At 45.7% G+C, this 14,818-nt stretch overlaps 1 protein-coding gene across 1 annotated transcript in view; it reads left to right on the top strand.

The window, feature by feature from the left end:
* The window catches only part of TRAPPC9 (trafficking protein particle complex subunit 9), a 488,202-nt gene that overhangs the window by 96,790 nt on the left and 376,594 nt on the right, over positions 1-14,818 (top strand). The window contains exon 16 of the mRNA XM_044293230.1: positions 1,689-1,841. Within this exon, the coding sequence (XP_044149165.1) occupies positions 1,689-1,841 (153 nt within the window). The remainder of the gene's footprint in view (positions 1-1,688; positions 1,842-14,818) is intronic.

The following is a 14,818-nucleotide window of genomic DNA, read 5'->3' as shown; positions in this document are numbered from 1 at the left end:
AGCTCCTTCACCTCGCTGGTTGTGCTGCTGAATCGGACATAAATCTGCCAGAGCTCTGCTCCGGTTTCTTATTGTTCTGTTTGCTCTCCCCCTCCCTTCTCTCAGTGTTAGGCCTCTTGCACACGACCCACGCGTGTCCCCCGTGGTCGTATTGTGGCTTGCATAAAGCAGTCATGCACACGGCCGTTCCCGGCCATCCCAAACAGCGGGTCCGCAATATACGAGCCCTGCACCGCATTATGTATGCGGACGCATTAACTCGAATGGGTCCGCCATCCGGAAGGAGAAGTGCGGAACGGAGTGCTTCCGTGGGGTTTCTCTCCGTGCCTCTGAACCACAGAAAAGTAGAACATGTTCTATTTTTTTTGCAGTGCGGACGGATCACGGACCCGTTCAAATTGATTAGGTCTCGATCCATCTGCGGCAGCAGCACAGATTCTGTCGGTGCATTGGGGACCGAAAATTGCGTTCCCCAATGCAGAGAAGGCCGTGTGCATGACGCCTTCAGGTAGTGAGCGGATATAGTCGCACAAGGTTTAGCATTTCCAGTCTTTTTCCCTGTGCGGTGACGTGCGATTATCCGGCTCGGCTTCTTTGCAGGAATCGCTACAGAGGTGCCCTGCAGAGCATGAATATGACATGAGTTCTCCAGCGGAGCTGTTTGCAGGTTGTGCATGATAGATATTTATAAGAACATTTTATCAGACCGCCACCACTTCTGCACTATTATCCTATGGTAGGCTTGGAGGAGACGGATAATAGATTTCCATAGAGAACGCCGTTCCCCTCTCTAATAGGCGCATTGCTGAACGGCTGCGAGCTTTATCGATGCGCTCTTAAACAATTTACATGATCCGCCAGGACGATGTGTCCCTCAAGGCGATGTCATTCAGCCATTTCACTCTCTCACACGCACTAAAAACATATATATTTGATATACCTGTTATCAAATCAAAAGTACATACCAAATCCTGGTCCGTGAGCAGAAATGTTTATATTGCTGCTAAATTTTATTTGTTTTTTTATAAGCTATACATCTTGAGTACAGATTCACTATAAAATTAGTTTTTCAGCCAAATTTTTCTATAAGTTTTAATAACGTGCACCAGTCACACCCAGAGCTGCATACAATCTTGCTCATTTACAACTCACTGCTGCCACCTGCTGGCTAAGCATCCTCTGCCGGAGTCCAGGTGCATGGCTGAGATCTGATGCTTGTCGACCCCTCCCCCCCCAGTATTATATTGCACATTGCGGGGTCGTGGAGCATTACAGAGTTCTTGAGTCAAAGGAGGATTCTGGGAGTTGTAGTTTTAGAACAGATGGGAGTTCCGGAGATTGCTGATCCCTGAGATAGGGGGGAGGAGGGGGCTGCAGATGAAGTTTCTATCTTTCTCTGTGCATGCTGTGAGAGGGGAGAAGGAGGCGCAATAACAGCAGGGAGAGCCTGGGAATTCAGCAAGCATTGAGAATTTTTTTTTTTCTAAAGTAAGATGGACCCAAAATGCAGATTACAAAGAACATTTCTTGTTCTATCAAACCCACACTACAGCTGCGTAAGGAGGATCCGGGATTCTTAAATTCTGTTTGTGCAGTGTACAGATATATATGCGCTCATGTACATTTTTCAGTGACGCGGTCTCACAAAGGATCTGTCTTCATTGGTTTCTGTTTCTCAAACTTTGCAGAAAAACTCTACGGTGATTTCCTGATTTGGGACCTGGATGAAGCTCTCTCGCAACTGCCACTAAAACCCGGAAAAACAGCAACGTTCACCATCTATATCAAGGTGAAGCTGGACTTTTCCTGCCAAGAAAACCTCCTGCAAGATTTAAATGATGGTAAGTCATAAAGGCCAAGTGTGAACCCGTTATATTTCTGTATATATTTTCTGTAAACAGCGATGGACTATTGTTAAGTTAGTTATTGTCATTATTATTTATACTGTTGGATATGTATGATTTCTGGCAAATGACCATTGTCTCTGGTCATTCCAATTGGATTGAATGTATTTTTATGTTTGTTTATACTAATAAAAATTGCCTCCTATGTACAAGAATATAACTACTATAATACTGCTCCTATGTAGGAGAATATAACTACTATAATACTGCTCCTATGTAGGAGAATATAACTACTATAATACTGCTCCTATGTACGAGAATATAACTACTATAATACTGCTCCTATGTACAAGAATATAACTACTATAATACTGCTCCTATGTACATTAATATAACTACTATAATACTGCTCCTATGTACAAGAATATATCTACTATAATACTGCTCCTATGTACAAGAATATAACTACTATAATACTGCACCTATGTACATTAATATAACGACTATAATACTGCTCCTATGTACATTAATATAACGACTATAATACTGCTCCTATGTACATTAATATAACGACTATAATACTGCTCCTATGTACATTAATATAACGACTATAATACTGCTCCTATGTACAAGAATATAACTACTATAATACTGCACCTATGTACAGGAATATAACTACTGTAATACTGCTCCTATGTACAAGAATATAACTACTATAATACTGCCTCCTATGTACAAGAATATAACTACTATAATACTGCTCCTATGTACAAGAATATAACTACTATAATACTAGCTCCTATGTACAAGAATATAACTACTATAATACTGCCCCCTATGTACAAGAATATAACTACTATAATACTGCCTCCTATGTACAAGAATATAACTACTATAATACTGCTCCTATGTACAAGAATATAACTACTATAATACTGCCTCCTATGTACAAGAATATAACTGCTATAATACTGCCTCCTATGTACAAGAATATAACTACTATAATACTGCTCCTGTGTACAAGACTATAACTACTATAATACTGCCTCCTATGTACAAGAATATAACTACTATAATACTGCTCCTGTGTACAAGAATATAACTGCCACGATTGTGCCTTCTAAATAGAATATGACCATTATTGTTCAGCCTCTTGTAGTCTCTGTAGCGGTGGAGGTATATATATATATATTCTGTAATATGCTGCCATATCTAGTCTACTTGCATTGAGTTCTGATACGATCTGTGCTGAGCGCTCCTGCACTGTGTGTTTATACGGTCTGTGATTTACCGCCATCTGTATTATCTCCTTCCTCCCTTTCATACTTGGTGAGAGACTTTGATATAAACCTCACTTATTACCGCCTCTCAGCACTCCCATTGTATCGCCTGACTCTGACTTTCCTGCGGCTCTGGTATAAATGGTGTGCAGCTTCCAGTCTGACTCCACCTGATCTGTGGCTGCTGCAGGCGGTGTATTCGGCAAATCTTGTGCAATGGCCAGGGCTCTGCTCCTCCTGCGCTGTTGGGGGCTACTCCTTCACTCTACATAGGATGATCCTGGAGATTTCAGTCCTGCTGCTCTCTAATATAACTTGCCGTTAAATTCTCCACCCTTTCTATCCTTTTCAGGATCTCTGAAAAGATAGTGTCTAGTATACCTGACAAGATTCTATTGCAGCCAGACTGCACAGACTACGTTAAGTAATAGAGCCTGAGGTCAACCAACCCGAGAAACCCATCGAAGAGCGAAACTGATACCAGGCCTCCCATTGTTTAGCGTGCGCCACGCCCAAGCCTTGGTCTTCCGCCCCCAACTCTTCCAGGCGCGCCAAAGAATCCAAAGCCCCAACCCAGGTCACTCTGAGGAGAGTTTCTGTTGAACGCCAAACTCGAGGAATTATTTGGCGCATTGCTATGATAAAGAATCTGAGGACGCCTTTCTTGATCCCCTTAATTCTGCCCAAGTAAACTGAAAGAAGAGCTAACTGAGGAGAGCTAGACTTTGTATAAATGGTCATAGAGTGAGAATACGTCACGCCAAAGTGTTGCTACTCCTGGGCATTCCCACCAGATGTGTAACATAGTGCCTCTAGAGTTCAAACACCTCCAACAAGTGTCCAGAACAGTGGGGTAAAATTGGCTAAGCTTGACCGGGGTCCTATACCACCTAGACCAGATCTCTGGTCTTGTAATTGAGTTCCTGAATCTTACAGGAGATAGAGGACTTATGAGTGAACAGAAGGGATCTCTTCCATTGATCTGGTGTTAGGGTATAACCCAACTCATATTCCCATGATTGCATCATTTTCTTGGTCGGAGCAGGGAATTCTTCAGGGTCGTCCCCGATCTCTCCCGAATTCAGAACAGCATATATGAGAGATATAGAATGCCCAGATAAGGATGATTGAAGTTGCGTACCGGGTGCCAGAGATCCAGTGAAACTGCGCAGTTGTAAGTAGTGGAACCATCTCCCTGGTGCATCAGGGATAAGATGTCCTAGGTCTTTAAGTTCCTTAATCCCTCTATCAGAATATATGTATTTGACCCTGATCTGAGGTTTGGAGTGTAACCCGAAAGATGGTAGGGCTGACAGTGTGGCAGGTATCAGCGGGTGACCAGATATGTTTGTGAGAGGGCCAGGAATCGTGGCCAATCGGGCCGTTGAGGCAAATCTGGACCAAATATCTACTAAGGAAGAGAGGAAAGGCGATAGCCTTTGGATGGGTATATGGGTCAAGGTGCTTGTCGGAAACCAAAAAATGCCTGGGATTAGACCAGGGGCTAGGGCATGTTCTAGTTCAACCCAGAGCTTCCTCTCAAGGTTATGGGTAAGATCAATCACGCAATTGGCAATCGCCGCTCTGTAGTATGATAGGAAATCAGGTAACCCTGTTCCCCCGTGGTCCTTGGATCTAATCATAAGATTGTAGCTCAGTCTGGCCTTGGACCTACCCCAGATAAAGCGGGAGGCAAGCTTTCTTAGTCGTGTAAAGTAAGAGGCTGGGATCCTACAGGGAATTGTCTGAAATAGATATAGGAGTCTGGGTAGAACATCCATTTTTAGGGTGTTGATTCTACCGAACCAGGAGACATTTAAGGCTGACCAAGAACTCAGGTTATTTTCAATGGTGTGGAGTATAGGGAGGTAGTTGAGCTTGAACAGATGGGAAGTATCGGAAGAGATGTAAGTTCCCAGGTGTTTAAGCTTATTTGGGGCCCATTTAAAAGCGAATGAGTCTTTAAGTGTGGTAACTTCTCTGGAAGGGAGGGTAATATTTAGAAGTTCAGATTTTTGGATGTTGACTTTAAAGTTAGACAATATCCCAAAAGTCTGAAATTCCTTCAGAACTGAGGGAAGTCCAATTCTAGGTGAAGTTAGGTATAATAAGAGATCGTCGGCGAACAGTGATAGTTTGTGTTCTACGTTGCCAATGCGTATGCCTTTTACTGGATCATTGGCTCGCAGGGCATTAGCTAAGGATTCCATCACAAGAATGTAAAGGAACGGGGAAAGGGGGCATCCCTGTCTCGTACCATTTGAGATAGGGAAGGGATCCGACAGAGTACCATTGACACGAACCCGAGCAGTGGGACCAGAGTATAAGGCCATGATTCTATTGATCATCTTCGGACCTACCCTAATATGTGTCAAGGTCCCTTCCAGGAAGTGCCAACTGACCCTGTCGAAGGCCTTCTCCGCATCTACCGAGAGCAGGCACTTAGGGATCTTCAGTTGTTTAGCTTTAGAGATCAGACTTATAGATTTAATGGTGTTGTCGCGGGCCTCACGTCCCGGGACAAATCCTACCTGCTCCCTATAGATACAATTTGGAATGTGGGGGTGTAATCTTAAGGCTAACATTTTGGCAAATATTTTCAAGTCGATATTAAGAAGGGAGATAGGTCTGTAATTGGAGCAAAGGGAGTGATCTTTGTCCGGTTTGGGTATCGCCGTGATATGGGCTTGCAAGGTTTGAGATGGGAAAGGGCATGTGGCGGAAATAGAATTGAATGTATCTAGCAGTATGGGGGATAGGTCATCCCTAAAGCATTTGTAAAACCGTGCGGTCAACCCGTCTGGGCCGGGGCTCTTCCCATTTTTGAGATCTTTGAGGACAGACAGGAGTTCTGGCGAGGAGAAGTCTTCCTCCATACCAGCAGATGCGTCATCTGGAAGATTTGAAGGGCCGAATTGGGAAAGATAATCTTGTATGTCGTGAGATGACGGTTTCGGGACAGATGTGTTTGTGTGATCTAAGTTGTATAAGTCCGAGTAAAATGACCGGAACTCGTGTGCAATTTCAAGCGGGGCATGTATCTGGCCTTTCGAGCCTACATTTAATGAAGGGATATGTGTGAGAGGGATGCGCGGGTGTAAGGCTTTCGCCAACCATTTACCACATTTATCACCAAACTCATAATAACCCCTCTTAACTTTGTCTCTCAGACAGAGAGATTTTTGGTCTAAGATTTTTAAGATCTGTTGTCGAATGGAGGAGAGTTCGGCTTCAAGGGAATCTGAAGCAGATGTTTTATTGATGGCTTCCTTCGCTTCAAGCTCTGTGAAAAGTGTGGTTAATTTGTGTGCCCTTTCTCTTTTGAGCCGAGACCCGTGTGATAGAAAGATGCCTCTGACTACACATTTGAGTGCTTCCCATTTTAAAGGCGGAGCAGTAGCATCCGACCGATGATTGGTGACAAAATCAGCAATAGTTTTCTTCACATCAGCGGTGCACACAGCGTCATTTAAGAGATTATCATTTAATCTCCAGGTGAATGTGCGGGGGAGTGAGTGGGTTGGGGATAGCAGTCCGAATACTGGAGCATGATCTGACCATATCATAGAATCGATCGGGGATCAAGGTCCAGGAAGCTCTGCGATACGAAAAGATGGTCCAACCTGCTATAAGTGTTGTGGGCAGTGTAGTAATAGCTGTAATCTCTGACACCCGGATGCAAAACCCTCCAAAGATCGACCAACCTGAGGGATGTAAGTGCTGTTCTGAACTGACGCAATGCAAAGGGAGAGATCGTGGACTTACCCACCGAAGAGTCAAGCTCGGGATTCATAGTCATGTTAAGGTCTCCGCCTAAGATAATACGGGAACCCTCGGCGAAGCCAGCCAATCTTCTCAGCAGTTTGGTCCCAAAGGAGACCTGGCCCTGGTTAGGAAAATAAGCATTGGCAACAGTGAATATGTGATCATTAAGTGCAAGCTTAAGAAATATATGACGCCCCTTGGTGTCAATGTCAGAGGCTAATACCTTGGGTTGGAAGGCTTTATGGAAGGCTATGGAGACTCCACCTGCTTTTTTGTCCGGGTGTGAACTATGGAACCAGGTAGGGTAGTATCTGTTCCTGCAATTTGGGATGGATGAGACCTTAAAATGGGTCTCCTGAATCATCGCTATCATGATTAGTTTCTTATGAAATCGGTATAAAATTTGGCTGCGCTTCTCGGGTTTGTTAAGGCCCCTGGCATTGAAGGAGCTAAACGACAATAATCCTGCCATTGTGGATGGAAAGGGAAACGGTTCAACGGTCACTAAGTAATGACTATTGTCATGTACAACACTCGGTAAGTGTTGCGGTACCTAGTGGGGGTAAGAGAAGACAAAGGCATTGGGGCTGCCTGACTTGTCTCCGGTTAAGCAATGAAGCAAGTAGCTATAACAGGTCACAATCGAACTATCAGAACATTAGGTAGAACAGTAGGAGTGTTCTTATGGGCCTGAGGAACAGGGCCTCTTTAGAGTAAGAGATGGATTACTTATAACTAGAGACTGGAACCTCTCACAAATTTAGACAGTTCAGTCCTTAGGTGAGCGAGAGCTTCTAGGCCAGGGGTGGCCAACCTTACATACACAAAGAGCCAAAAAGCAACAACATATGACTACCAGGAGCCACAAGCTATACAATTACACACGAGTCACTGTATTTTTCGCGCTACAAGATGCACCTAGGTTTTAACAAAGAAAAATAAGATAAAATAAATATTTTTCATCCAATCTGAGGTCTGCTAAAAAGATTATTTTTCTTATTTTTCATTAGCAGAGAAAAAAAAATAATATTTTTTTTCATCAGACCTCAGATTAGACTCCTAAATCACATCCCCAATCCTAATCTGACCTACAATAAGATCTTCAAACCTCATCAGACCTCCAAATCAGACCTCCAGAATAAGACCCTCAATGCTCGGATCAGGCAACAGAAATCAGACTCCCAGTGTCAGATCTCCCCACCAGTGTCAGATCTCCCCCCCATGCTCAGATCTCCCACTCATGCTCAGATTAGACCACAATTGTCCAGATCAGGACCCCCCCCCCCCCATGCTCAGATCAGAACCTCCCATGCTAAGATCAGACCCCCATGCTCAGTTCTATAAATTACATTTAAAAAAAATATCTTCCCTCTCCTGATCAGGCACTAGGCTCCTGCTACTCTGCAGGTCTGACACGCTCTCCACTGTGACCTGATGAGCACAATATCAGGTCATAGTGCGTATCTCCACATACTACCTTCTCACACTGTGTGCATCAGGTCATAGTGCGTATCTCCACATACTACGTTCTCACACTGTGTGCTTTAGGACATAATGAAGAGTGAGCTGGAGCTTCAAAGTAGTAACAGTGCCCTATGAGGAAAAGAGATCTGAGCATGGGGTGGAGAGTGAGCTTGCCTGGCTTCACAGCTAGAGCCTCACTTGAAGAAGCAAAGAGCCGCATGTGGCTCAAGAGCCACAGGTTGGCCACCCCTGTTCTAGGCGGTCTCTGTTGTTTTGGGAGCGCCGTCTGCCAAGGATCTCTGCGTGGCGTAGATATAATCTCTCGCTGTCTGGGCCAGTCTGGCAAGCTGACAGATGGTAAGTTGAAAGTGTCCAGTAACTTCTGGAGGTCAGTGATGGTCTTAAAAGTAGCCGACTTCCCATCTTTTTTGGCAAAGAGCTGGAAGGGATAGCCCCATCGGTATATAATATCATTGTCCTTAAGGAGGATCAATAAAGGTTTAAGGGCTTTCCGTAGCATGAGTGTACGTCTTGCTAGATCTGGTAGGATGAGCACACCAGGATAATCTGGGATACTTGGCGAAGCATTTCTTGAGGCTTTAAGGATAGCTTCCTTCTCTCTAAATAAATGAATCCTGCACACTATATCGCGCGTGCGAGCGGGATCAGAGAGTTTCGGACCCAGTGTTCTGTGGATCCTGTCGATCTCGACCGGCGTGTCTGGATCCTTGTTGAGCAGCTTGACAAAAAGGCCTTGAGCCCAGTGCTCCAGGTCCTGTGGGAGAACAGATTCTGGGACCCCCCTTATGCGGAGATTATTTCTCCTGTGTCTGTTCTCAATGTCATCAAGATGACTTAATATGTCCTGGATCTGATCTGTGTGATCTTGCAGGATCTGCTGATGAGACTCCAGCGACTGGAGGGTCTGCTCCTGAATGGCTTCCATATCCTCCACTCTATGACCCACTTGCTTGAGGTCTGACTGTAGGGCAGCCATATCTTGTTTGTGTGACGCTTCCAGCTTGGAGAAAAGAGCGTTCAGCTCATGTTTTGTAGGCAGAGCTTTAAGATGGACCTTCCAGTCCCACTCCTCCTCTGGTGACGATGGTGTCGGCTGCACGTCCGTGCATGGACGCCCTGAAGAGCGCTGCGATTGAGGTGAGGAGCATGGTGAGGAGTGTCTGCTGTCCGCCATAGCGGGCGAGAATGGGGTCGCTGAGGACGGGCTGTGGACCGCGCCTGCATATGACCGAATGCTCGGTGTCACGGGCGGTGAGCGGCTGGGATCAGGAGACGTTGCTGCTGCGGCATGCGCCACTGTTTTCTCACCAGGAGATGCGTCCGCCATCTTGGGAAGCGTGGGAGTCTTGGCGCCACTCACCGGCTGGGAGCTGGAGGCTAGGAAGCGATCCATGGCGCCTGTTTCCCTGTCCGTTGGTGCCGGCGTGGACGAGGTACGTTTCCTCCTGTTTTTCATGAGGGCAATCAAGTCCGTTGCGGCCTGGAAGCCGGAGATAGTCAGAAGCTCTGAGTGCGCGCTGTTCACTCGGCCATTGGCAAGCTCCGCCCCTCACGGCAGGGGATTTAATAAGATGAGTTATAAATGTATATATTTTCTTTTTTTTTACTTTATCACTTTCCATAGCTTTTTAAAAATATTCTGGACAAGCCCTTTAAAGGGGTTGTGTCATCATGGACAATGAGGGCATATCGCTAGGATATGCCCCCATTGTCTTATAGGTTCCGGTCCCTGCACCTATATAGAGAACGTAGCCCCGCAAGGTGGTGGATGGAGGACTCTGGTCTGGCCACCACCAAGCCTGCTCCCTATAGAAGTTAATGGGAACGTACCGCGCATGCGCGGCCCCCGCTCCCATTCATTTCTATGCGGCTGACGGACATAGCCGAGCCAGCGCTCGGCTATTTTTTCCGTCCCCTTAGAAAATGAATGGAGGGCGGCTGCGCATGCGCAGTACGACCTCCTTCACTTGCGGGGCTCCAGTGGTGCGACCCGCACCTATAAGACAATGGGGGCATATCCTAGCGATTTGCCCCCATTGTCCATGATGAGACAACCCCTTCCACAGTGACTGCCCGTGAGTCCTGGATAGATTAGCCATCACCAGTCCTCCCTCTCTACTGTATCTGTAGTCCCAGTCTCCTTCGATGAGAGCTCTGTCGCAGGTACCAAGCGAGGGGACGGTGCAGGAACAGCGTAGCCCGGAGAAGCGCCCGGCAGTGTCACAGTCATTTAGAGCCAATTGTTGTTCCTCCGCTTCCCCCTGCGGACAACAAAGGATTACCGCGGCTGTGAAATTCCTTTTCTAGTGTAAATGTTGTGGCGGTGTAATTCGTGTAGCAGACGTGGGACGCCGGCTTTGATCTCCACAACGTTCAAGGCTGCGTTTGATCGTCTTGCATGGTCCAATTTGTTCGCGCTGTGCGCGGTCATTAAGTCTGCCGCAATCAACGCCGTGTTTACCCTGTGGGATCGGCGGGGACCGTACGTGGCAGAGCTTCACAGAGGGGGAGGGAAAGGGTTAAGTGTCAGGTAAAGGGGACGCGTCGCACCCTTGGGTCATTGTGCAGGAATTGTTTCTGAGAAGTTTTTCCCCTTTTTCATCTCGCAGTCTAATCGCATCTTTACAGCGCACTGCGGCGCCAGCCCTCGCGCTTTATACCTTATGTTCAGGAGTACGACTTTAACCCTTCAATTGACCGCTGTGTAACTTACAAGTATGTTCATAAATCCTCATTACTCTGCCCCGGCAAGTTTTGCATTTGAATTTCCAGCTTGCTGTCAGTAAATAGAAGCACATGGAGACAGGGTATGGCTGTGTGAGCAGGACTAAGTGGAAGCTTGATAATTAAAGGGGACCTGTCATCAGACTCACTTAGCGCCACGCCTTGCAGGGCTAGCCCAGCGGAACACAATGATACCCTTCACTGGGCCACGCGGTGCTTCATTCTGGAGAAAAAGTGCTTTTAATTCATGCAAATGAGCAGTCAAGTGCACCGAGGGCGGGGTCAAGCCACTGTGTGCACCCGTGCTCCTCCTGTTGTAATATGGGCGGTGGTCCCCTTTATTATGATCTAGTATTATAATACTACTGTGTGGAGGTTCAGAGCTGAAGACCTGTAGATCTGCACAGTCCTCGGGGGGTTTCTGTCTCCATGGAACATGGCAGAATGAAATATACCGTCATATAGTGTCGATTATACTCCTTCCTAGTGACAGCTCAGGAGAGGGGAGAAATGTAAAATTGGCCCTGCACGGTCGATCTCATAAATGTTAAATCTACATTATTGCTATATTATCTTTTTTCCTGAGTTGTCATGCTCCATTCACATCCGAAGCTGCATTAAGCAATCATGTCCGAGGTCAGACATGTGACCTACGTAATGATTGTCACCACAATCGCCTTCCCTTTTCTTCCGGTAAGCTAGAAATATCTGGAGTACAGCTCTAGTAGGTGGATGCGCTCTAGTCACACCCAGAGCTGTATTTGCCATTCTGCTGATTGGCCTGAGTCACTATATCTGCGCTCTGCTGTTTGACATGTCTCCTTACAGAGTGAGACTTAATCAAGGTCATCAGAGCTCCTGCTGTGTCCTTCCTCTTTGGTATTAGCTGTCATAATTTTTTGTAAAGCTTTGGATATGACTGGAGGATACGATAAATCAACACAAGGTTTTTAATTGTAGGTGATATACCGTCTGTTAGTGAGTAATTTTGCAAATGCTTTGCCAAATGTGTTTCAAATGGATTTGGAGTCGCATCACATCTTATGCTGAAGTGACGTTGACAATTTTCAATGCAGCTCTGGATGTGACTGGTGTATAATGCAAACCAACTTAAGTTAATGCAAATCATTTGGAAAATTCATATTTTTAACAAATGTTGAGTTCCTTTGCAAATACTATTACATTTATATTGTTTCTTTAGTAGTAATTCTACATTTTGTATTTCACATCTTATACTCCAGTCAGGTCCAAAGCTGAAGTTTACCATTGTAAACTTATATGCACCCCACCTCTGGACAAGTGACCTAATCGCTCAGCTTTAAGGGTCCTTTTACACGTCCGTGTGTGTTTTGCGGACCGCACATCGCAGGCACTTAATAGAAAATGCCTATTCTTGTCCGCAATTGCGGACAAGAATAGGACATGTTCTATTTTTTTTCGGGAACGGAATTGCAGACCCGGAAGTGCGGATTCGCAATTCTGGATCCGGGCAGCACATCGTGCTGCAAAATGCGGAACGAAATTGCGAACGTGTGAATGGACCCTTATGGGTACCTGAGCTCCCGCAGTGCCCATCTCTGTAGAGTCAGGAACCATTAGAATTCTGAATGCAGCTTTGGTTGTGAATGGAGAACACAACAGACAAACGCAAGCAAAGTTACAATGTTTATATTTTATCCAACATGGAGTAACAGTGCAAATACTTTGCTAAATATAGTTTGTACTCTGCTGAGGTTACATCAAATACTCCAATCACATCCAGAGCTGTATTCTACAATTCTGCTTGTACAGACATTGTCATTGTCATTGTCACCATCTTCTTTTTTTGTGGTGGAAATTATCAGGGCCAAACCTACCTACTAAGCTTCAGCGGAAGTGGTCAGATTTGCCAAGGAAAGCTGACTAGTTGGGTTGCGGCATGATGGGAGTAGTAGTGCCTGTCTCATTGGTGGTCACCCAGCTTTCCCATAATCAGATGGTCCTGCTCGTCTCTTGATCTCGCCTCTCCTCCTTCCATAACCACTTATGTAAATCAGCGTCTTCTTATTTATGCCACGCTGCGTTTTCTTTTCATCCACGTTTTTCATTATGATAATTTTCCTTTATTGCTTCCCCCACTTAACCGCTCTGCGTACAGCGCCTGTAATTAAAGCGCGGAGACACAATGGGCTATATTTAGTTCCCGCTATAAGCGAGGCCTCTCTCCGCTCGCTACCATTGATTGCAAGCATCTTGTGCGAACGCTTTTATCGGATCGCTCGCTCCTGTGCCGCTGCGGTCGTCATCCTGTTAGTGGTTATAGTCCTTCACATGGTAAGAACCATAACCCCCAAGATGTGCCTGGTCCTCCCGCCATGTCGTATCATGCTGGCATTGCTGCGCATGCGTACTGTATGACACTAGTATGATGAGGGGGTCATGAGACCACAGCTACTGAGGGGCGTTCCCATGGCGGTCGTCGTCTTTCCATGGACACACAAATCTGCACTCATACTGTCAGAGCCTCTTCAGCACGCTGTGCGTGTCAGTCTTTACTGCAGTTCTTACGTTCTATGGATGTAGTGTAGGCTCTATGTGGATAGTGAAGTATGATCTTGTTGAAATGAAAAGGACAGATAAGCGGTTCTGGCTTATGTGTCATGAACCAGGAAGATCAGGCTGAAAAGCATCTAAATTAGTACGGTGGAAGAAATTTGGTAGAACAGATAAAATCTGGAATTTTTCTCTGTACATTTATAGCACGTAGATGAATATTTAGGCCTCATAACAGGATCCGTTCATAGACATGTGAGTAATTGCACAGTGAGGGGGATACAGACGTCATGTGGTCATGAAGAACCGTTCCATACGTTGTATTTATACACTGGTGGAGCCGAGATCCAAGATTTCACGCTGTTCTCTATGGCAGCCTTCTGAACAAATCTCAATGCAGACAGCAGCTCTTCCTGCCTCTCTCAGAGCGGGAAATCCCAGCATGAATTGAAGCGCCAGTCAGCAGCTCAGGTACATGCAGTTGGCTGTCAGTCTCATCTTCTTCCATTAATGTAGTTGTAACTTAGTAAACTTCCTTGAGTTCTTTACGACCCTGAAGAAGCCATCAAAGTTTGCAGGGTGCAAGCTGAACGCGTCGATCTTGCCAAACTGCCCACCACCGGCTGCGGATTATTTTTAGTATTTTGTTGCATGCAACTGCTTGAAATTCTCAAGTGTTTACCTTTTTAAAGTTTATTTTTTTTCCCCCCCAGGAGTACAATATCGATGAGCTATCCTCAGGGTAGGTCATCAGTATCCGATCAGTGGGGATCCGACTCTCTGCTGTTTGAAAGGGTTGCCGGCCTCACAACTTACCAAGCACAGCGCCTTACATTGTATAGTGGCCATGCTTGGTATTGCAGCCCAGGCCCATTCACGTGAATGGGACTGAGCACCTCATAGGCCACGTGACTGAGGAATGTGACGCCACTGCCCTAGGAAGAGGCAGCAGTGCACACCAAAGTAAGTGCCACGGCCTCTGAAAATTGCTGATCGGAAGGGGTGCCGGGAGTTGGACCCCCACCGATCAGATATTGATGACCTATACTGAGGATAAGTCATCAGTATTTTACACCCGGTAAGCCCCTTTAATATTAGAGTCACTGTACTTTCACGCAATTTAATTTCATTTAATAGAAAATGGTGAAATTAGCAAATTTGTAAATCACTTCATTTAAAAAATCTGCC

Source organism: Bufo gargarizans, chromosome 5 (assembly GCF_014858855.1).
Source record: "Bufo gargarizans isolate SCDJY-AF-19 chromosome 5, ASM1485885v1, whole genome shotgun sequence".
NCBI classification, from domain to species: Eukaryota; Metazoa; Chordata; class Amphibia; order Anura; family Bufonidae; genus Bufo; species Bufo gargarizans.
This window is presented reverse-complemented; position numbering and strand designations above follow the sequence as displayed.